The sequence below is a fragment of the Penicillium macrosclerotiorum genome (genome assembly GCF_028827735.1).
Source record: "Penicillium macrosclerotiorum strain IBT 26536 chromosome Unknown utg000002l_segment0_segment0, whole genome shotgun sequence".
NCBI classification, from domain to species: domain Eukaryota; kingdom Fungi; phylum Ascomycota; class Eurotiomycetes; order Eurotiales; family Aspergillaceae; genus Penicillium; species Penicillium macrosclerotiorum.
The window spans coordinates 4249457-4271152 of NW_026643082.1; the positions used below are offsets into that span (position 1 = coordinate 4249457).

Here is a 21696-nt window from a genome sequence, read left to right on the forward strand (position 1 = left end):
TCCCCGCTCCCATTACGAGCTGTTGCTCAGGGGAGACTGAATTGGACGCAGCATGTGAAAGTCGGAACTATGCTGCTTACTCTTCTGCTTCATATTCCTCCATCTCCACCTTAAAGTACTCTTCAACTTTTTTCTTTTCGCTCTCCGCACACGTTGGGTCGAGCATAAAACGGACCGCGGCCTCACGGCCGCGTTCGCCGCTATGACGATCCCCATTGGCAGCAACGGGCGTCAAGGGGTGGTGAGGTCGCTCGGCTTCTGTTTGTTTGGACGCGCCATTTGAAGGCTTGGAACTTTCCCGCGGCTGACGAGGCCGATCAACCCAGTTCGCGTAACGTGGTATACACTGAGAGTCTGCTTCTTGGTTCAACGGGATCCGTACGGTCAAAAATCGGTCGGGAGGGAAGTGAGGTCCAACTGAGGTTGCTGAGCGATGGTGGGTGTAGAGTTCCAAGAGATCAAAGAGTGTTTCTATATTGCCGTGAGAACATGGTTCAAAGTATTTTTTTTCAAAGTGAAGAGATATTGAACAAATTGAAAAAAAAAATCTAATCCTTACCCATGACAGATTGGCGGCTAGTGTTCCACTGTGCGTAGTCCGTACCAGACTCCAGAGGATGAAGACGCTGGTCCAGGAGACGACCTGCAAGCTCGAGGCAACTAAACGCCGTAGTCGATGAGGTCTGCTTAACTGGTGCAAAAGTTCGGTAGAGATCCAATGAGATGCGGTACGCGAGATCAGAGACCTCGGAAAGCTTGGGCAGATTGTAGTGATGAACAAGCTTTGCTAAGATCTTCTGAGGATGGTGTGTGCGAAAGTCAAAGCCCGATGATTCCAGCATAAGTCTTTCGAGCCCGATGATTCCACGGGCGTTAGTCTCAAAGAGCTAGCATGGGGTTAGAAAGTCATTTTACAGCAGGTTCTGAGGCTCCGGCATACAGGATCATCTGGGGGAAGGTACTCGGAGGGTGACAACTTGAGGTTGTATGCAGCGCATACAATCTCACGCGACTTTTTCAATGTGTCTTCGATCTTGCATGCAGTGAACAGAGCTGCAGCTGCGGCATCCTATTCAGCGTTAGACACTAATCAAAAAAACACATCGGAATCACATGATCACAAACCATGAAGTTATATTCATTGTCTGGATGCACAAGCCGGAACCGGTGGTAGTACATGACAGCCGTATTGAAAGTTCGCACAGGTCTGTCCTGTGAATTAGCTTCCATGCATTTCATAATCGTTCTCTTTGCCTGAGAAGATACTGGGAGAGGTGAATGGTCATACAAATGAAGCACTTTTCGCACGTTGTCAATCCAGGACACGCCTTGTAGCCGTAGAGATTCTTCCCGCATGGGATTCACTCCCATTGCTTCAATACAATCATGGATAGTCTGCTCAAAAATATAAGGCTTGGCGACCTGGATAAATGACGGGTGGATCGACGGTGGTTCTGGTCTTCTGGGCTCTGGTCTCCTGGGCTCGGCCTCGGGGCCAGAGTGAGCCCTATCACCCTTTCCTTCAGGGGCCATGTTGTAAATTAAAGGCCTGGTGTGTTCGTAGGATAAGATGAACTTGACCGGGCCGGGGAAGATAGTGATTGTTCCATGACAGGCCCGCAGCTTGATATTCGATTATTGTCACATGATCTTAGTCACGGAGGATTGTTAATCCGAGCATTACTACAGTACATTATCCCCTACCGACCGGATTTCCTATGCCAGATCTTGGCTTTCCTCTTCCGTTTTGGTGCTCAATCCCTCACCGCTTTTAGATCTAAGCACGTCTCTGAGCTACCTGATCTGATCAGAGTGCAGAACATAAGCGTTCTGATCTACTTGCTGAGCAGGTCTGATCCACTTACTGATGCTCAGTGGAGCACTTTGATTTACTCACTGAGCACGTGCCTGACCAGTACCTTAATAAATCTTAACACGCTAGTCGTATCCACAAAAATTAGGAAAGCACTGGTGTCGACAATTTAACATTTCGTTCTGGACAATTGCTGCTAGTCATTGTATTACAAGGGAGCCTATTGGATGATTACACAATCAATTAGACTATAGACTGCTGGGAACCCTTCGTCTACTGGCTCTACTATAGGCCTCTCGTGATAATACTAGTCTTAGTGTTATCCAGACATGGATAGAAGTTGTATGATATTGGAAACTATCGGATCCTAGGTAGAAATACTATCAGATATACGGTGAAAATAGGCAGAATATACTGAGCCTAAGGCATTCACGATAAGCCAAGTGCCCCGGATCACAATAGATACTATTTATAGTCCCATTCGCACGCGGTCCAGACTTCATCTGTCATAACACCCTGTTTCAGTCGATTCACGAGAAAAGCTCGATCGCTGGTTCAAGGATAGCCCTAGATGTTTCAATACGATTCAAACCTTCAAAATAGACCTAAGCTAAAGATAGCTTAGCGTGTTTCAGAATAGAGTTCGAGAAAGAGTCTCTGTGGAAGTGATGAATCTGATTTGTGTTATGATCTGGATACTCAAAAACTCACATACAGTACCTGAAATTGGTATGTCGTTATTTTCAAGAGTTTCTTTCGTTGATTTTATTCGGGTGTTTTTAGTAGACACGATGGTGTGACTCTACTCTCTTTTTCCCCCGAGCTAGATCCAATCCATGCCCAATAGCAGACTCAAATAGTCCTGAATCGGTGGTGATGGATACCATGTCAAACACTTGCTCTGTACGACTTCGTGCCTCGAGAATATCAGTACCTGCAAGATATATATTTGTTAGCGGAATGATGTTGATTATCATTCTTTAACAGAAAAGACCTCAGGCTCTTTCACATAGCTTGTTATATCATAATCTCCCACCTCAGCATTGTAATGAATACCCAGGCTCATTTCTTGGATACAAAGTTTGGCGTAGCGAGGTCAACCTGCATACAGGCTTATCAATTAGCGAACGGGAAAAACCTACTTCGGGAAACCGAAGTTCACGGCATCGAAAGAGACAATAAGATCTTTGTCATTATACACCTTCTCGAAGGATTCGACGACTCTCGGTTCGCTACGCACATCCCAGACGAACTTCTCGTAGGCGACAGTATACTGCAAGCACATTCCCTTCTCATTAATAACGGGAAGGTTGTCTTTGTGAATACTAGACGGATCGCGACGATCAAACCCTAGGTTGCTACTTTAGTAAGTTTCCTATAAGACAGCTATTTGAGGGGTGAAATCTTCGAAATGAGATAGCTTACAAGTTCTTTATCTATAAAAACATCTTATCGGCATATTTGAGGGCCCGCTCACGGGGAATTACACTTTTCACCACAGCAAACCTATCACGGGCAAGATTATCCCGGTAATCACTAAACTTTGGGTTAGTACCGTCGATCCGTATACGCACATTCTCTGGCGTAGCAGCTGTAGTAATAGTGGTGGTAGTGACAGTAGATATAGCTTAAGATTAGTTATTTAATTCCTTTGAACGAGTTAGATTCCTAAGTGCTAACAGTGGTCGGTTTATACTATATATCTAGACTACTAGTAAATGTCGCTGCCCTTTTTGCGACTATATCACCCCCTACCCCCTGCCCCTATTACCCGAACAGAATATTATAACGAGTTAGCTGTGTATAGCAAGTAGGGTGTTAAGGGTGAGAAGGGGATAGGCCGCGGATTTTAGGACTTAATGAAACTAAAAAAACACTCTTTATGCGACAATAAGATTTAATTCTTATATCATTGACTTGTCCGAGCTTACTATAACGAAATCAAGCTCCCCGTCTCAGATAATCATTGTCGGAGATAGCATAGCTAGGAGACCAGAGGACATCTACCCGGGAGTGTGGATATCCCAGAGGATTTGCGACCGAAAAAGACGTATTAGCAAATGTTGAAGCCGTAGTCACATCCAACAGAAAGCGCTCTTACATTCATTCCACAGGGTTTCTTTCAGATCGGGGAAGGACTGCTGTGTCCTGGGATTCTCTATGCCATCTTGCTTTCTTCCGTGGTCCTTGCCTCATCAATTGGCATGTCACTATCATACAACACAGTTCTTGGGTACAACTACCATTGGGCACCTCAATCAATCGGATTGATCAACCTCGGCGGTGTGTTCGGTGGGCTTGGTGGGATGTTTTATGCTGGCTTTTTGGGAGATAAATTTATTGTTTGGAAGGCAGCAAGAAACGGAGGAGCCTTTGCCGCTGAACATCGTCTCATTCTCATGATCTTTCCTGAAATCCTTGGAGTCGTCGCTCTTCTTCTTTGCGGATTTACAGCTGATGGTAGCGTCACCTGGGGGTGGGGGGGGCATACATGGCCTGGACGCTTTTCCAAGTTGCTTTTGTTTCAGTCCTTATATTGTCAACATCTTTCGCGACCGAGGAGTGGGAGCATAATCCTGGTCCTGCTCTTGTCGCGGTCGTCGGTATGAAGAACATCGTGGCATTCATTTTGAGTTACGGAATCCACCCAATGGTGAAGTACAGCTACAAAACTGCAACGGGTATCCTGGCCGCCATCACTGGCAGTGTCTTCTTGCTGGGTATTCCAATTTACATACTGAACCCCAAAGTAAGACCTAATGTTTGGATTTTAAACACTAATCTTCGGGAGTGGCGCCAATATATGGAAAGGAAGAAGCAGAGAACTGCCGCGTATTGAGGCTTCGGTCAGCTAGCAATTGTCCATCAGAAACAATTCCAATTGCGCTTGCTGCCTTGTGACGGTTCGGGATTACAATTTCAGAAACGCATGGAAAAGCCGAGATGTGTCATCACCTGTTATCAGATTGTTGCTGTTTGCCAAAGTTACAAATATTTTTGTTCTCTCTATCGCAGGATACCATTCTTCTTCGTGGAAGGTACAGTTTCTCTCGGCATATGACAAGCCTGTAGATAATCAACATCCACCACGAATACAAGCTTTACTATATTCCACACACCATGGGTATTTACGTCAAATCCGATATGTGGAGGGCATTCGAAATCTCAGTACGAAGGGCTTGGTGGCGACATAGAATTTAGGATATAAAAAGGCAAAATAAGAAAATGTAAGTAGGGCTTTCGACCAACAACTTAGACAACAGAGATGGGTTTGTTCGACAAGTTAACCATTTGGAAGGAGAACAGCAAATAAAGAAGATTGAAGGCCTAAACGACAACGTGTGCCTGACCTAGCAGATGCATTTTTTAGTGCAGGTAAACCCAGATAGAAACTGAGTCAAAGTCATTAGCAAAATATGCTTCCTCGCTAACGATAGTTTGTAAGTCTTTGGTCCCACTGCCACGGCCTTCGCGCGGATCCTTTATTTACCGGGCTGCGCTTAGTCGTGGGGATCAGTAACGCATACTTCTATGCTACCATTGCTATCAACATTTCACCGCCCAATATTCAGTAATGGAATTAATCTTACGGTGAGGGTACAGTATCATACTCTATGTTGATCAACAGCCCTCGACTTAATGTCGAGTCTTCAATCAAGAATCTGCACCAAAGCCTTGGCAGTGGGGACCTGTGGATGAAATAGTTGTCTTTGGGGAGAAATAGATCTTGCTAGTGGTTGCGAAGTAATATCTGAGCAGTAAGTGATGGCACTGAGCAGCTCAGTGGACCTGATTTTGAACGCCCTCATGAAAGCGGCGGCAGCTACAAGTAGGAAAGCCCCACCTGGAATGACAAAGATCGTTTAAATATGTCATAAACCACAATTTAAAGAAGCTATGTAGCTACCTTTATCTCTGTTCATTAACTTACTATGGAACTCCACGGCCTGCCCTGGTCGCTTTTGCCAGCTCACTCTGCGCCGTATTGTCCGCATAGCGCTTATAGATAGGGAGATAATGCTCCTTCTCACTCGTCGTCTCCCTGACGCTCTTCCGATCTTCGATAGCGACAATCCATTTTCTCCAACGGTTCCAGACAGCCTCCTCAGATCCGCCCATTCCCTTGGCAGGGATACCTAATCCACCATTCTTGAACTCATCAAATGCCCACAGTCGCACCGCCCAAGGCGCTAGTACTAGATCTGGTAGGCTGATTTCGGAGCCAAGGAAGTAAGGTCCTTCGGGATGCATTTCTTTTGTCCACGTCTTGAGGTGGTTCAAGAAATCCTGTCGTGCTCTTTCCAGCCCCGCATCGTTCTCGGCATTCCCCGCACCATCAACTAGCTGATGCTGCAGGAATCGATGAAACGACGGAATAATACGAGATGTGACATAGTCAATCCAGATTCGGGCACGGGCACGATCATAAGAGTTCTCAGGAAGAAAGCGAGGTTGGTGCTGCGGGTATGCTTCCTCCAGATACTCCAGAATCACAGTAGACTCGTAAAGCGGCCGGGGGCCCGATTCGGTAGGGCATGAAAGAGTCGGCACAAGGCCCCGTGGATTGAGAGAGAGAAGCGAAGAGGGTTTGTTATAAGGATTGACCTCTATGTACTCGTAGGGGATCTGCTTCTCTTCGAGAGCGAGCCATACTCGCTGCACTGGATGGGTAGATATGGGTCAGTTCTCATTCAAAATAGGTATACATCAATGCTCGTGTGACTCGCTCACCAAATCTAAATATATTCAGTCAGTATTCATCATACATTTTCACGACGCGAGAAAGCACTGACGGGCAAAACCACCCCGCATATAACTTAAGTGGCTGTTCCGTACGATGCTGGTCAACCAGGGTCTTGGCCTGACCAGTAGCCTCGGGGTAGATATCGGAATCAGGATGAGTGGGCATCTCCTTAATATGTGGCGTCGCGGATAGAAATACTTGAGCAGCAAGGGTTGGAGGAGTTGGAGAAATGGCAAGTAGTAAGAGTTCAACTTCTAAACATACGAGGTCTAAACTGACAACGGTGACATCATTTCACGAGGGATAATCGCCATCCTGAAGAACGTCCCGTCTAATGCCTGTCGACCCAATCCTGTACGCCATGCTCGGATTTAATGTGCGGGTTTTATTCCGTCTTTGCAGCTGGCTGATCTTTGCCATATTTCCGGATCAGCATTTTCATCTTTGACACTGCACCCTCACGGTAGCCTCCCCCAAAGATCGCGTGGTGGTTCAAGTGATGGTATCTTGATAATATCAGTCAGATCATATCAAATACTTGAAGTAAAGAAAATTAACCGATACTCACAGTTCATACAACTCCAGTCGGTCCTTATATTCCTTCACCGGGTCAGTTTTCGGCACCACTTTATGGTAGTTCTCGAAAAAGTCGCCTCCAAACCCTCCAAACATACGCATAATCCCCAAATCATATTCGCTGTGTGCATGGCATGCACAAGGATCATACACCAGATCCACAACAGGACTATTCTTCTCCTGATCTATGCCTGCGATGAATCCCCGATCGGCGTTTCCACTCCATAGATCACCATGAACGATCACAGGCTTAATACCATCCCCCTTTCCATCTGATTTATATCCCAGATGCTTGTCTCCAAGAAGTCGGGGGACAATCTGACGGGCGGTCTGCTCAACGAGGTCGCGCAGCACAGCGTCTTTGCCATTCTGCCGCTCAGAGGCTGCAAGGATCATGAGCAATCGCTCGTTTGCATAGAAATCAGCCCAGCTATCATAGAACTTGTTCGGTTGCCGTGTATCACCGCAGAAGGTTGGCACAGAAAACCCGTAGCGATTCCGTTCAGTTCCAGGATCCGGCGGCGCGGGCGTACTATGTAGTTTTCCTAGCCGGCTCGCCAAGCTGGACGGACTTTGTTCGTCGATAGGAGTGCGGCGCATGGTACCCTTGAGCTCAAGAAATTCGGTCACAAGGAAATACTCCGCGGACTTGCTTGCATCCCCGTACTCGTCGACCCGGCCCCAGGCGAGAGCGCGCGGACAAAAGCCTGGCACGGCGTTGGCGATAGCATTCAATGACTCGTATTCGCCTCGGAACATCTCTTTAGAGGCTTCGCCATCTCCAGAGGTTTTCAAGAAATATTTACGCTCTTCTGGTTGACCGTCATCTTTTAAAAACTTCAAATGCAAGGTGCTTGTGTTGGTGAAGCCAGAGCTAGATGGCTCAAGATGGGCATGCACGTTGGAAGAGGAAAACGGGAGGCTGCGAATGATTGCTGGTGGTACCGGAGACATGTTTCCTCGTGACTCTCTCATACGCTCGGTGGGTGCAAACCAGAGAAAGACAAGATTTGCCGACTGTGTGGTTGTCAGAATTGTCAATAAATGAACGGGACGAAGTACGCATTTCTTCAGACCGGGGGTATGACGTAGATCTCCCCACCGATCCCAACGATAAGAGAAATTGAATATCATTTTACAAATAGGCACAACAGTTGTAGTAAACGTTGACTACAAGCTTCATGATCTAGAAACATTTTGAAAATACCCGCAGATAGCTTATGCAAAGTCACTGCTCTCAAAAGAAAAGCGCCAATGGTCTTCTCTTCCTCCAAACCCCATATCGAACCTAAATAGGACCTATGCCGAAGCTAGTGTGTTCAAGAGATGGACTGCAGTCTTGGTACGCTCCTTGACATCCAAATCCGAGTCATCTTCGAGGCTTGCTAGTCGTTCTATGATTCCGAGTGCCCTGAGTTGGGCTGCACGTTGTCGGCATCCTTCGCGATCAGTCGAGTCCTCCTCATAGATGAGATTGATCACCACCCAGACGCAGTTGACCCGTACATCACGATTGGAGTGATTGAAGTAGTGTGTCAAAGACTGCAGAAGGTCGCCATGCGAGAGCAGTAATTGACGATGCCGAGGCAGGCCCGCGGCAAGGTGAATGATCAGCGCACTGACCGAGCTTAGGATCTCGGACGGGACGTGTAGTGACCGGTTGGCTTGTTCTCGTCGATGAAGGAGTTGGATGGCGCGCGGTCTGAGGTTATCGGCAATCGCATCCAGCATCTCCTGTTGGCCGACCTCTTTAAGAAGAAAGTCGATCATTTCCGAAGCTCCATCACCGCAGATAATGTTGCGCAGCAAGTCAAACGTCTGTTCCTGAACTGCAATGTCATCTTGCCGTGTTTGAGTGGATTGCTCTAGGGATCCATTCCAAACAAGCCTACGGCGACGTCTTGCATCTGGTAGAAACATATCCAAGCTCATCTTGGATGACGGTAAGGACTCGTCCATCTTGTAATCTTCACCTTGCTCGGCTGCATCATCCATAGGGTTTAAAATATCCACTTGCTCGCCTGCCGAATTGGCCCTGCCCATGGCAATTCCTGAAGCTTGGTCTGTTTCATCCTCCAATCCTCGTCTTGTCAAGGCGGTAACGGGGTCTTGACTGATGACTTGTCGGATCCATTTCGGGGTAAGAGCCTCAACGACCTTCATTTTGATGTCGTTGGGCGAGTTATATACCACATGTTTGAGTGCCCACAAAGATTCGATCCGCAATTTGGTATTCGTTGAATGAGCATGCTCGCAGAGAATGGGAATGATATCAGCGGAGATGATTGCCTGCGAAAGGTTATTAGTGGGGGAACCAATGGCACGACATCTCCACGGTGACTTACATTTTTCATGGGACTGAAATCTAATGCTAGATTACAGATTGCTGCAGTAGCCGCGATCTGAACTTCAAGGTCATGGTGCTTGATGAGTACGAAAAGTGGCTGCGCCACACCGGCATCAATGAGGCTGGTCCGTAGGACGCTGACAGATCTCGTTAACATGCGAGCAGCACCACATGCAGCCAAGAGGGTCGGCGTTGGGTTCCCATCTGCAGCTGTATTTTTGGGCATTGAAACTCCATCGGCTGGTGCGTCACTTGGCCGAGGCTTAAGAGAATCAATGATGTATGGAACCACTCCGTTTTCGCAGACCGCCTTGCGATACTCATCCTTGAACGGCACCAAAGCTGCTAGCGCCTTGAGAATACTCTCTCGGTACCGCATGACATGGCATAATGTGGGAGAGTATCCAGGAGGTCCGAGCCGGCAGTCCGGAGAGACAGACTCAGGGTCGCGAGCTGGACTATCGCCTTCTGCATACCACATTGGGCGTGAACACTCTGGAACAGGGTTATAGGTTTCTTTGAGAAGCTGCGACAATCTCTTAAGAGCATTTCCTTCAACTGCATGTTTTTGTAAATCTTGGTCATCCATGACTAGGTTGGCCAATACGGCCGGTGCCTCCTCTTTCAAGCGCTGCGTCGGGGTGATCAAGCCATCATCAATAGCCCCATCTTCATCTGGCAGTTGAAAATCCTTGTCCAACATTCGGATGAGTATTGGGACCAGGAGATAACTGAACATGGGCACCCGATGCTTTTTCGCAAGCCCCAGGCGAAAAAGGACGGTTACCAGGCGAGCAGCCATTAGCCGCACCATGCTACCTTCTGAGCGGACTATGCAAAGCAGCCACGGAACAATGGAGTTTTCATCTTCTTCCGGGGAGGGCGTCTCGGCCAGCGAAAACGGCGTAGGGAAGGAATGACTATGGCGACGCTGTGAACCACCGTTACCTAAGGGTGGAAAGTTGGCAGAGCTTGGAGACGATCTTCCATGGACCAGTGGAACTGAAGGAAGTAGGTGATCAACTGGGTTGGCAGCAGTGTGGCGAGGAACTGCCGAACCTGACAGGTAAGTTGCTCCCCAGGGGCCTCTTTTGACGTCTGATGGGGCAAATCCAAGCACCTGCCTGGGGAAAACCGTCACAATTCCGGGGGAGGAAAGAAAATGCTCAGCTCGCCATTTTGACTGCTCTACAATCACCGTGACTGCGCGAAGGATGGGTGCCAGCCGTGCAGAGATCGGGGCTGGAAGTGGAAAGTTCCCAAGGGAGCCTGGTTCTTGAAGATGGTCTTCCGCCCCAGGAAGCACAAACCCCTGGGTCACCACAAAAGAGGCAATCTTGACCGCCAGCGCATCTAGGACTCCACATTCTGCCAACGCGCTTTTATGGATCTCCTCTGTGCATAGCTTTCCAATGAGCGACGCAGCCAACTCGATGCAGGCTTGACTTCGAGAAGACCCGTAATCTTGGGCCACAAGTCTTCTCAATGCGCCAAGATGCTCACTCGCAAATACGAGATCTGCTAGACGAGTATCCAGGGGCCATTGGTCTTGACTTTGTAATGGGAGTCGGTCTGCAATGGTGTTGAGTAATCGCAAAATCGGAAGAGCGAATGAGGGGGGACAGTCTGGAGAAGAGAGGATAGCCAGGAGGGTGGGAAGGATGTCGCTCGCAAATATTGGGGCAAGGAATGTCGGGCCGCCTGCTCGATATCAAATCAGCTCTCTTATCTATAAAGGCTGTGTTCGGCGCGAGCGCGCCAGGCATACCTTGTGCTAAACTTCCAACAATTAAAATGGCCTGGAGACAAGCTTCTGAATCATCTGAGTTGAGGTATGATACCGATTGGCCCAGGGCCATGCCATTTGATTCTGTCGCACCCGCTTTCCACGGTCGTCGCGCATTGAGCACCCGCCCCAAAGCGGGGATGACGCCTGTTACGACGAAAGCTTCCTTCCGCTGATCATGGCCGATGATTTCATTTTTGAGAGCCCGCAGCGAGGCTATCTGAGCGGGAACCGAGTCCGAGCCTTGCAACTGCAGCAGAATCGGCGGTGCGGCCGCGCGTGTCATTGTCCGGAGACCACCGCCTCCCGGTGGGAGGTACGCCAACTAACCACGGTGGTCAGGATCGGTCGAGGTCCAGGCTAAGTCAGATTGGATGACTTTCAGATATTGCCCGTCCCAGGTGTGGATGATTTATATTAAGTGTCTCGACGTAATATGCCGGCGGAACTTCAGTGCCGAGGATCTGGGAAATAGGGAGATGATTGTCCGGATTCAGCCACTCGGCGGAGAGGGGTCGCATGTACTGTACAAACAGGGAGAGATGGGGAAAGGAATCGGGACTGGTGGGTTTCGGCGGGAAGCCGAATGTGCGATGCGATGGAGATCGAGGTTTGATGGCAGGGCCACTGTTTGCAAAAGAGATTCTGGTTGGCGTGGATCGGTCGGTCTCCAGCTCTTCCTAGTATCAATGTTCCGGACTCCGCATCGGCCGGGGGAATGACTTCGCGATTACATAATAACTAACACACCGCCGTGAGCGGAACGTGACCTGGACATCTAGACACCTCAGGCGAGAATACTAACAGAGCCCGCTAGTATAAGGCGGGTTAGTAGCTTGGTCGCAGTCGACTCGCTGGACTCCAAATGGGCTACTTATCAGATGACCCATGACCCCAACTGCCCTCAGGTACTCCGAGGCACCAAGGCATCCACACTCCCGCCGAGATCCTCATGTTAGTCCATGATAGTGGCGTTAGTGCCCGTTCCCACGTCCCACCAATGATAAGCTGAGGACCCTGGTGGTCGCTGACAGTCCCCCGCGAATGGTGTGCAGATACATACTGAAGTCGTGTGTAGCTCCCGACTCAACATTATCTCGGAGAGATTGGCGAGACTCTTCAATCCCCCGCTCCACCGAGTCTTATCACAAGTTTCATCCTCTGCTCCAGGGGATCTCTCGAGACAGCTTGAGGTGGCACTAATGACTCCAAAAGACCGTCTCCAACCCCCCCCATCACCTGACTGCCCCGTCGTCGTATTGTCACGTACTGTCCCAGCATGCGCCGAGCGAGCCTATCCAGCCAGTCAGCGGGTCCCCTTGGGGGGCATGACGACTGATACTGCCGGGCGGAACGCGGCGGGCGCCCCTGGAAAACTCGGTGGGAACGCCGCGTTACAGCCCTATTCCCCATGTATTGATGTAATAACTTACCTCATGGCAAAGCAGGATTTTCAGCGGCTCTCGGGCCTGTTTTCCCTCCACCTCCTCCTTTCTTCCTTCCTCCCTTTCTCTTCCATCTTCTTCGATGTGAGCGTTTGACGTAAAGCGGGGAATTCTGATTTCTGGATACCTTTGATCTCCCTCCACCTCCTCCACTCCCTCCCCGCCCTTGCGATCCCTCGCGAGGATGAGGCCGTGCGCCAGCGCCAATCCAGTACCGCAGCGTCAGCGCCCCGTTGACTCGTGCGCCCACGTGGTGCCATCGCGCCCTCCGAGCGGTCGATATTGGGATTGCAGCATTCTTCGTGCTTGTCGAGCCCCCAACTAAAAACACTAAAACGCTTAAGCTCCTTGCCGGAACCATGTTGGCCTCCTCCCCCTCGCCCTCCTCCGCGGCCTTGCGCTCCCCTCACACCCACCCGCGTCCCCATCCACTCCCTCATCCAACCGGGGTGGCAGCGGCGCAGTATGATCCTCACTCCGCTCCACAATTCAATAGTCCTCGCTCGTCGCGCCTGGCCATTGAGGAACTCCGGTCGGCTCTGAATCGGCATACTGTCGATCCTGCCTCCCCTGAATCGCCTGCAGACAGGCACCGTCGTCGCGCGTCTACCTCTACAACGGCCACCGTTGAAACTCTCGCCCCCAGCTCCGCCTTGGCTCTTTCTTCCGGTCCTTCTGCCGCCACCCCTTCTACTGCCCCTTTGTCATCTGACGATAGTGCTCCCGACTCACACCTTCCCGTCTCCGCCCCTGCCACGGCCGCCGCTCCCTCGATGCCCGCTCCGGACAGCTCGGGGTCCAACAAGCGTAACAGCCAAAATGACCATCACCCACCGGATCTGACGCCGGCGGGGTCAGGCGGTCAGGATCTGGAGGCCTCGCAATCGAAGCGACGGCGCTCCTCCAAGTCGAATGTCAAATTTTTGCCCGCACAGTATGAGGAGGCGGACCCCCGCGACTTGGTTGTCCTGATCTCCAGCATGCTGATGGAGCTGATTCGCTTCAATGACAAGATCCCCCTGCATCAGGGGCGCCTGACGCGCTTCCACTCCCGATCTCCACCCCGAATTTCCGTGCAGGATTACCTACAGCGCCTGACCACCCACGCCACCCTTTCACCCCCGATTTTGCTCAGCATGGTTTACTATATTGACCGTCTCTGCGCGTTGTATCCAGCCTTTACAGTCTCCAGTCTTACCATCCATCGTTTCCTGATTGTCAGTGCCACAGTGGCTAGCAAAGGACTCAGTGACAGTTTCTGGACCAATAAGACATATGCTCGCGTAGGGGGTATCAGCATGAATGAGCTGGCCATGCTAGAACTCGAATTTCTCTTCAGAGTCCAGTGGCGCATTGTGCCACAACCAGAGGTCCTCGAAGATTATTATCAGAGTCTGATTGAACGGTGTGACGGATTTCAGATTGAGCGTACCAGTGCAACCCAGAGCACTTCAACCACGACCATCAATACCCCAGCAGCATAAGCGAAAGTTTACATCGTGTTCTCCGGCGGGGTATATGATCTCCCGCTAACTATTTCAACCAAATTTCTTTTATCCCAGTCCGAACCTTAGGCTGGTCTCGAGGCTGTCTCTGGGTGGAGTTAACTATCTGGTTTTCAACTATCTGGTTTTCAATCTCCTTGCTGATTGCGACTCAAAACGCAATCTCAATCAAACATTATCCTGCATGGACGGAAGGTGTTCAACGGCCAAACCCATCGAGTGTGCGTTCTATCCTCCAAATATGAATCTCATCCACACCCCTTGCACACATACATGGAATGGTCACCATAGACGGGTCTATCTCAGCATATACCATGGTGGGCGGTGATTTGTATCATGTTTTCAGCGGTTTATTTACAGCGGATACTTACGGCGTTTTGATGTCTGACGGGATAACGAGTGCTTTATATCTCATCGATCTTGTGCTCTCTATTGCTATTGTAAACTCAGCAAAAAAATACCATCTACACTATTAGAGCCAAAATTACTTTCTTATCAAGACGTGACATGGATCGGACATGTTCGGTCTCTGGACTCAGACTGGCACATGCGAACTTTGACATTCTCAATATCTAAAGACGCTATCTGTGGTCGATGTTCTATCCCGACAAAAACTGGTTGGTGGTGGATATCCACCTAAAAACAATTAAAAATAGGGATGACAGGGGTAGCTACACTTCTAGATACCAAAATTGCCTATTTAGGATGTTAGGGCTTAGGGTGCGGGGTCTAGGGCATCGGCGGGCTCAGAAATCTTGAACTTCATTTGCGTCACTGCGCGCGACTGCTTTCCTTCACTTCTGAGTTGTCCAGGATTCTTTGTTTTGATCCTCACCATGCGCTGACCTCCCAAACTGCCCTCATCTCCCTCAACCCCTTTGCTTCTGCCACCGGAGTCCCTTTCACCGTCACAGAAACCAGGCAGTTGTCAAGGTCTGTCGCAATGAGCATTGAGGAGCTGATCCAGGCCATTCGGCCTCTGAAAGGAGAGGTGATCCCCATCCGAACCGTACAGGAGACACAACCTCCTGAAGGATTTGGTACGTTCATGATATTTAAACTTTATTGACGGCTCTTGGCCCCCGGGTTTTCATTTTCAGGTCTAATCTGGATATACAGATGATGCTTATGTCGCAGAAGTAAACGTGAAAGCTGCTTCAAAGGTGATCAAGTAGGCTATACCGATGGAACTGCCCCTTGTCAACTCTCAGCTAATAATCTTGCTTCACTAGAGCTCTTGATGCTGCTTTCCCTCGCGATCCTTCCCTCCCTCTGACACATTTGCGCCGCTTCGCGAAACGGACCATGCTGCCACCCACCCTGCTTGCAGAGCTCGAGGCGAACAAGCCCACGGTGAACCATGGCCCAACCATCTTCGTCCTTATTGCGCCTCCATTGCCAGATGTTGATATTTTGCTGGCGCTCCTGGCTCCTTTCGCTCCCTCTACTCGCCGGCCTTCTGCGACACCTCCCGCCGACAAACCTTCGTCTCCCTCTTCTCCTTCCTCGTCTAGGCACTTCAAAAAGACTCCAACACCAGAACCTTCCCCTCTCAAGGTCCGCCTCCTAAAAACAAGTGTTCCAATTTATCCCCCGTTCAATGCCGCACAAGCCGAAAAATGGAGCAAGACCCTCTGGCCGGTCGTTTTCAACCCCGCTGCACCCCGCGCCACTGTCGCTCCTCCACCACAAATCCTGAATCGGGCTCTCGAATCCATTCAGCCGCGCGCCGGTCACTATCTGGCTCTTGCACGCACAGTTGCCGAAGAAGCAAAGCAGTCCAGCCGCGGCCGTGGCGTGGGTGCTGTCATTGTCGACCCGATCATTGAAGCAAAACTGGAAACTACAGCCTGGGAACAGAACCGCGATAGCACAGAGCATTGGATGGACGCTGTTGTTGCTGTGGCCGGCGATGCTCGTTACGGTCGTTCTGAGGCTGGTGCGCCCTCTCAGCGTGACCAGCACCCTGGCGTAGCACCGCATCCAGCTAGCAAGACCTATGACGCAACTTTGGAGGGTGGCCCAGACCTCCATGCACTTATGCGTGCCACAGAGTTCGTTGCCCGTCGCCGGCGAGAGGATGTCCAGCACCAGGCTGAGACTGCAGGGCGGATGACTTCGGTCATCGCCTCTGACCCGCAGCTCGCCAATCAGTTTAGCCGTCTCGAGTCACATTTCCTGTACGCAGTTGGCCTTCCAGCTACCAACATGCCCGAGCCAGTCATGCCTTCATCCCCTCGCAAGCGAAAGCACGAAGAACCAAACCCAGAGACGGCGCTGAATATTCCAGCCACTGCTCCCGAAGCATTTAATCAGTCTACAAGAGATTTGTCCATTGCTCCGGAGCACCGGGCTCTTTCTTCTACTGGCGCTACTACGATATCGGATCCCACCACCTTCCCTTCCATCATTGATACCGCCCTTGAAAATCCGACGATTTCGGGCACTACAACCCCCCCCTCCTCCTCCTGTTGCACCTATCTCCCGCATTCGCACCCGCGCCCAGGGTGGATATCTTTGTACCGACCTAGACATCTATCTTTCCCACGAACCGTGTCTCTGCTGCTCAATGGGCATGCTGCTCTCCCGTTTCCGGGCCGTGATCTTCCCGCGCTCCGGACGCATGCAAAGCGGTGGCCTTGCTTCCGAGCCTGTTGGTGCCCCGGTCCCTCTTGATGATGAGAACAACAATCATGACGATAATGACCAAATTGATACCACCGAATGCACCAAGCACAAAAAGGACCGTAAGTACTACGGCCTACACTGGCGAAAGGAGCTGAACTGGCGCATTCTGGGATTCGAGTTCGTTGAGGTGAATGATGGTGCTGAGACCGTCGATGACGAGGCAGATACTGTTTTCCATGCCTAAATGGTTGGTCCCTTTGTTGTCTTTTCTCTGTGTACACAGGATCTCTCTGTTTCTTGAGCCAAGCCAATCAACTCACGATGTAAATGTATGAAGTAGATATCTTAACTTTGCTACTCAAGTTTTCAATCAGGAAATGCAGATTAATATTGTTTCAAAGCTCCATTCAACGTATATACTTATTTTAAGTTTTGAAAATATTTTGGGATTTGTCTCCCCTCAGTATCGAGATTCTCATTCTAACTCCTTAATAAAAAGCTCTCCGCGACCAGTAGTATTGGTTTCTGTTCCTCTTCAAAGAGTGCCATGGTCTAAAATACAAGGGAACAGCAGTGCCTAGTCTGGCACCAGAGTTGAGAACTGTAAATTTCCTTTGAAATTTTTCTGGGCTTCTGTGTAAAGACGTGCTTTTCCGAAGAACTCTATCTCTTCCCTTGTCGACTTCGTCTCGCACTTGCGTTGCCACCTTTCTCTCTCTCTCTCTCTCTCTCTCACACACACACACCCACTTAGGCAGACTCCATTCACAGCGAATAATCAAGTTTCACCAAAGCCAAGAAGCACCCAATTGGGTGCAACTGCAATCATAGCAACTAGTCCATTCCACGTCTTCATGTTCGTCCTCTCCTCTCCTAAACTCCATTGCGACATCGTTGACCAAACCATTTTCCCCGACGCTGGCTCAACGCAAAAGTTTCCGATCTCTTGGCATATCAGTCATCCGCAATCCACTCTCCACTGGCCCTACAAATCACTCCCCAGCCTTCCGCCGCAGTCTATGAAAAAAAGGTGGGAATAGATAAGGAAATTCATGAACGTCATCACAGATCCCCTATCCACGCCAAGTCAAACAGACCCAGCAAAATACAGAAGAAAAAGGAAAAGAGATGTCATGTTGAAATCAGACATCTGATACAAAAGCAGAAGAGGAAAAGATGACACTAATAGCCATATAACATATGGCATTTATGTCGTCATGTTCACTTCGTTCGATGTGGGCGTGCACACGTGCCCAAGACACAATCCTGAAATGTATCCATGAGAAAAACGGAAAGGGGGAATATAAACCGAATTTGACATCCCATGAGATACAATCCAGAAGATAGAACAAGGATAAATAGTGTTGGTTCCCGAGATAACGGAGGTAGTCGAATTTGCATGATTATGGTGCGAATGCTCGCACCAGCCCTTTGAAAACCACAAGGTTTGAAGGCTAATAGGGTCAAAGAGGCTCTGGGGCGCTGAGTGGTTGAGCAACAGGCGAAATGATACGTCGCAAGGGTCTTCCAAGCCCAAGATCGCATCTCTTGCTCAATATGACAACCCAATATCCCTTCATGTGGTGTGAAACATATGGAACAAGTACGATTCCGAGTCGGCCGAGATGCGGTATGTACAACCGACCAAAGCAGGATGAAATCTCGACCCTGCGAGTGAGAAATGTGAAAATGCAAAGGGGATGATGGCACCATTTGTGACGAATGCCAGAAACAAGGGGGTATGATGCTGTTGCAAAGAAAAATGAGGATGTTGAGGGGGAGGGTAAAGAGGCGATGTACACAAAGGCCGTCCTCCCAAGGAGGAAGAAATCAATGAGTCTGAGGTATAAATTCTTTAAACAATCCGCTGGTAGAAGAGCAAGTAGGCGACGCGATTGTCCCGAGAGCCGTATCTGCCAAGTGGGGTTCGCACGCCAGATGAAGGTCCAGACGAAGGGGCGACACCGTTGACTGATTTTTTGCTTGAGTGTCCGGTAGAGCCTGCTCCATTCACCTGGCTCCAACCCTTCTCGTTGTCCGCAGATTCCAGCTCAACTTGATCAATGTGATCGAAAATATTGGCGCGAGGGTTCTTGTCCTGCTTGTGTTGTTCAAGAGCAGCGGCAAGAACCTTGGGGTCTTCTTCGCCGCCAGCTTCAGCCACATCCTCACTCCGGACCCGGCGAATGACAGTGTCATCCATGCGAATCCACTCGCGACCATCTTGTCGCCGGACATCGACGGTGTAATGACCACCGCTGGCGTTCTTGCCATGGTGGTATATGACACCCATCAGGCGATACTTTGGCAAGCCGCCTTGAGCAGTCAAAGTATTGCGTTGGTGGGCCGGGAAAACCTCCCGTGGAATCTCCAGGTCAAGTGGATAACCGACCTTTTTCCAAATCTTCTGCGTTGCCCCTGTCAAATTGTCATACTGGAAACGTTTCAGGTGCAAGATGAGAACAGGAGGGAGAGTCTCGATAAATATTTGCTTGGTTGCAGTCACGTTAGGACCACGAGATGAGTTGAAGTCGCCTTGAATACTTTCGGGCTTCGTCAATCCCTTGAGAGCATCCACGATATTATGGACCTCGGGCGCGCCGATATCAAGTTGCAAGGGTTGATATGGCTCCATGGTAACAGAAGTCTTGTTACCTGGAACCTTGAACTCCGAGCGCAGTTTGCCTCCAAAAATTCTTGTGACCGGAGACTCAGCGGTAATGGCGCCTGACGACTGCGTAACAGCGGCCTTTTGCTTGGCACCAACTTCTAGCCACCCATCGCCTGATGATCCATTGGTAATAGCGTGATCAGTAGATTCCTGGGTAGTTTGAGAAATGGCAGCATGCTTTCCAGCACGGTCACATTCCTCATGCAATTCTTCAAGAAGGAAGCCCAAGAATTCTTGCGCATCTTGCTGATGGCCACGTTGCATGTCTCTAAAACGCGGCAGCTGTCGAATCATCTCGTAAACGAACTCAGGAACAAACGCCTCGCCATACTGCTCGAGCTCGTTGGGCTTCAGCCGAAGTCTCAGCTGCTCTTCAGAAGTAGCAGCGTCAATGACACGGAATTCTTTCATGAACATGATCATGGCATCAATCAAGGGCATATCGCTGTGAAAGCTGTGTGCAGCCCGTCGGCCCACATGATCCAGGAACTGGTGGAACGGAACACAGGAAACTAGAATTTGCAGGATGGAATTCATATAGCACATATTGCCGGTATTCACAAGTCCTCGCGGCTCAAGGAAAGCAATTTTATCGCTATATTGGGAGACATCCTCCCCCATGCTGCTCAAGACATCTGCTAGAGACTTGTTCTGCTGTAGAGCAATGGTGGTAGACTCCGGAGAAACAGCCGTTGCAGCACCAGCAGAAGGCCGTGCGGCCGCTTTCGCGCGGACAAGATCTGCCCACGATTTGGGTGCGGCGCGAACAGAAGAGGTCGGCTTAACTGCGGCCTCATTAGCGGATGTTGTGTCGACATCAGTCTCGGGAGCCCCAGCAATCGTAGACTTGGGAGTTTCCGACGTAGTACTAGAGTCATCTCTAGCTTGACGGCGCGGGGTTCCTGGTATATTAGGAACGACAGGAATAATGGGGATGGCGGGTTTTGTGGGCTTTTGCTGGGTCTGAGACCTTGCGCTGGAGGAGGGAGATGTTGGTTGAGTCGAGTCACCATCCGATGGAGGAATGGAAGTGGGAGTTTGTGGCTCCGATGACACAACTGCGACAGCTGACGGCGGCGGCTGCACTTTGACAACTTGACCTTTCATTTCCCCAATTATCCAGACTCCGTCTTTCGGAGGAAACTCAACTGATTCTGGCATCAGGCGGTTACTGCGGCGTCTGTATTGGAGCCTTGCGGGGAATGGAATTTCGGGAACTGAAAGCCAAGGGACCTGATTGAATGGTAAGCATCTAATCTCTAGGCCTCCAGTCTGATTTGGAATTTAACTTACCGGCGCAACAAATACGGGTTGTGGTTCTGGGGCAGCTTTGGGTTCCCACCGCGGCGGGGGAGATGGAATGGGATATTGCTGAGGTTGCTGTTGCACTGGAAGAAGAGGATGATCATGAATTTCTGGTTGAAGGGGAGGTGGGGCTGGAATGGATGGCGACATGGTTGGTTGCAGTGGAGTTGATGTTCGTGGCTGCATCGGCAAGGCATGAGGCGGGAGATGGTTGGGTGCCATGATGGGCTGTGTTTGAGGATAAGAGGATACAATCATCGGGCCATAAGGTGGTTGGTAATGCCGCGGTGGCATCTGCATATGACCATAAGGAGGATACCAAGGAGGGAACTGCTGAGGTGAATAGGCAGGTGGCATATGCGCATTCATGTGCGGAGGGTACCCCATGTATGGTTGAGACCGCATATTAGGAGGTCCTTGGTTATAAGTAAATTCTTGCTGTCGCCGGGACGGAGGCATGGGCGGCTGCCCCATGGGCATCGCCGGCAAGTGGTGGTTCATCTTGACCAAGCTCGGAGGGGAGGTATTGCCTTCACAATGCAGTCACGCGTCACCTCAATGGGAGGCATGCGCGAAAGAAATCAAGATGATCCGAAATCGGAAGCCTCAGGCGCACTTATGCAGCCATTTTGGCCTCGTCTAGAGGTTGAGAAGGAGCTTTGAAGGGTAGATAATATGGCGGAATCCGGATGGGTTCAAAACGCTAGAAGAGCAGGAGGCTAAGAATTAATCACAGTGCGCCGGGAGATGAAAGACGAAGAGTCCAGTACAAACCTAGGCAGTCACATCAACAAAGAGCAAAAAAGGGATATTGGCCAGTTGGAATAAGGCCGTAGAGACAAGGGGTGGGAGGGAGATTCAAAGAAGAAACAGACA

At 50.0% G+C, this 21696-nt stretch overlaps 9 protein-coding genes across 9 annotated transcripts; 3 read left to right on the top strand and 6 right to left on the bottom strand.

The window, feature by feature from the left end:
• Positions 1-76: 76 nt before the first annotated feature.
• Positions 77-1533, bottom strand: N7462_002664 (putative cyclin; the record flags this gene model as incomplete). Its single annotated transcript, XM_057074390.1, has 5 exons — positions 77-471; positions 560-887; positions 941-1069; positions 1126-1207; positions 1289-1533. 5 exons carry the CDS (start codon positions 1531-1533, stop codon positions 77-79), a joined length of 1179 nt encoding a protein of 392 aa, XP_056938031.1.
• Positions 1534-2951: 1418 nt separating this feature from the next.
• Positions 2952-3272, bottom strand: N7462_002665 (uncharacterized protein; the record flags this gene model as incomplete). Its single annotated transcript, XM_057074391.1, has 2 exons — positions 2952-3163; positions 3260-3272. 2 exons carry the CDS (start codon positions 3270-3272, stop codon positions 2952-2954), a joined length of 225 nt encoding a protein of 74 aa, XP_056938032.1.
• Positions 3273-4304: 1032 nt separating this feature from the next.
• Positions 4305-4652, top strand: N7462_002666 (uncharacterized protein; the record flags this gene model as incomplete). Its single annotated transcript, XM_057074392.1, has 1 exon — positions 4305-4652. One exon carries the CDS (start codon positions 4305-4307, stop codon positions 4650-4652), a length of 348 nt encoding a protein of 115 aa, XP_056938033.1.
• Positions 4653-5743: 1091 nt separating this feature from the next.
• On the bottom strand, positions 5744-6722 carry N7462_002667 (uncharacterized protein; the record flags this gene model as incomplete). Its single annotated transcript, XM_057074393.1, has 2 exons — positions 5744-6469; positions 6603-6722. The coding sequence occupies 2 exons, from the start codon at positions 6720-6722 to the stop codon at positions 5744-5746; spliced, it is 846 nt and encodes a 281-aa protein (XP_056938034.1).
• Positions 6723-7121: 399 nt separating this feature from the next.
• Positions 7122-8087, bottom strand: N7462_002668 (putative fructosamine-3-kinase; the record flags this gene model as incomplete). Its single annotated transcript, XM_057074394.1, has 1 exon — positions 7122-8087. The coding sequence occupies one exon, from the start codon at positions 8085-8087 to the stop codon at positions 7122-7124; it is 966 nt and encodes a 321-aa protein (XP_056938035.1).
• A 345-nt stretch (positions 8088-8432) lies between these two features.
• On the bottom strand, positions 8433-11552 carry N7462_002669 (armadillo repeat protein; the record flags this gene model as incomplete). The annotated part of the gene is made up of 4 exons (XM_057074395.1): positions 8433-9422; positions 9479-10600; positions 10679-11181; positions 11249-11552. 4 exons carry the CDS (start codon positions 11550-11552, stop codon positions 8433-8435), a joined length of 2919 nt encoding a protein of 972 aa, XP_056938036.1.
• A 1518-nt stretch (positions 11553-13070) lies between these two features.
• Positions 13071-14195, top strand: phoB (regulatory cyclin phoB; the record flags this gene model as incomplete). The annotated part of the gene is made up of 1 exon (XM_057074396.1): positions 13071-14195. The coding sequence occupies one exon, from the start codon at positions 13071-13073 to the stop codon at positions 14193-14195; it is 1125 nt and encodes a 374-aa protein (XP_056938037.1).
• A 964-nt stretch (positions 14196-15159) lies between these two features.
• Positions 15160-17088, top strand: N7462_002671 (putative tRNA-specific adenosine-34 deaminase subunit Tad3; the record flags this gene model as incomplete). Its single annotated transcript, XM_057074397.1, has 4 exons — positions 15160-15256; positions 15336-15387; positions 15449-16686; positions 16748-17088. The coding sequence occupies 4 exons, from the start codon at positions 15160-15162 to the stop codon at positions 17086-17088; spliced, it is 1728 nt and encodes a 575-aa protein (XP_056938038.1).
• Positions 17089-18699: 1611 nt separating this feature from the next.
• N7462_002672 (mRNA-binding ubiquitin-specific protease UBP3) lies at positions 18700-21321 on the bottom strand (the record flags this gene model as incomplete). The annotated part of the gene is made up of 2 exons (XM_057074398.1): positions 18700-20748; positions 20809-21321. 2 exons carry the CDS (start codon positions 21319-21321, stop codon positions 18700-18702), a joined length of 2562 nt encoding a protein of 853 aa, XP_056938039.1.
• Between the last annotated feature and the right edge of the window lie 375 nt (positions 21322-21696).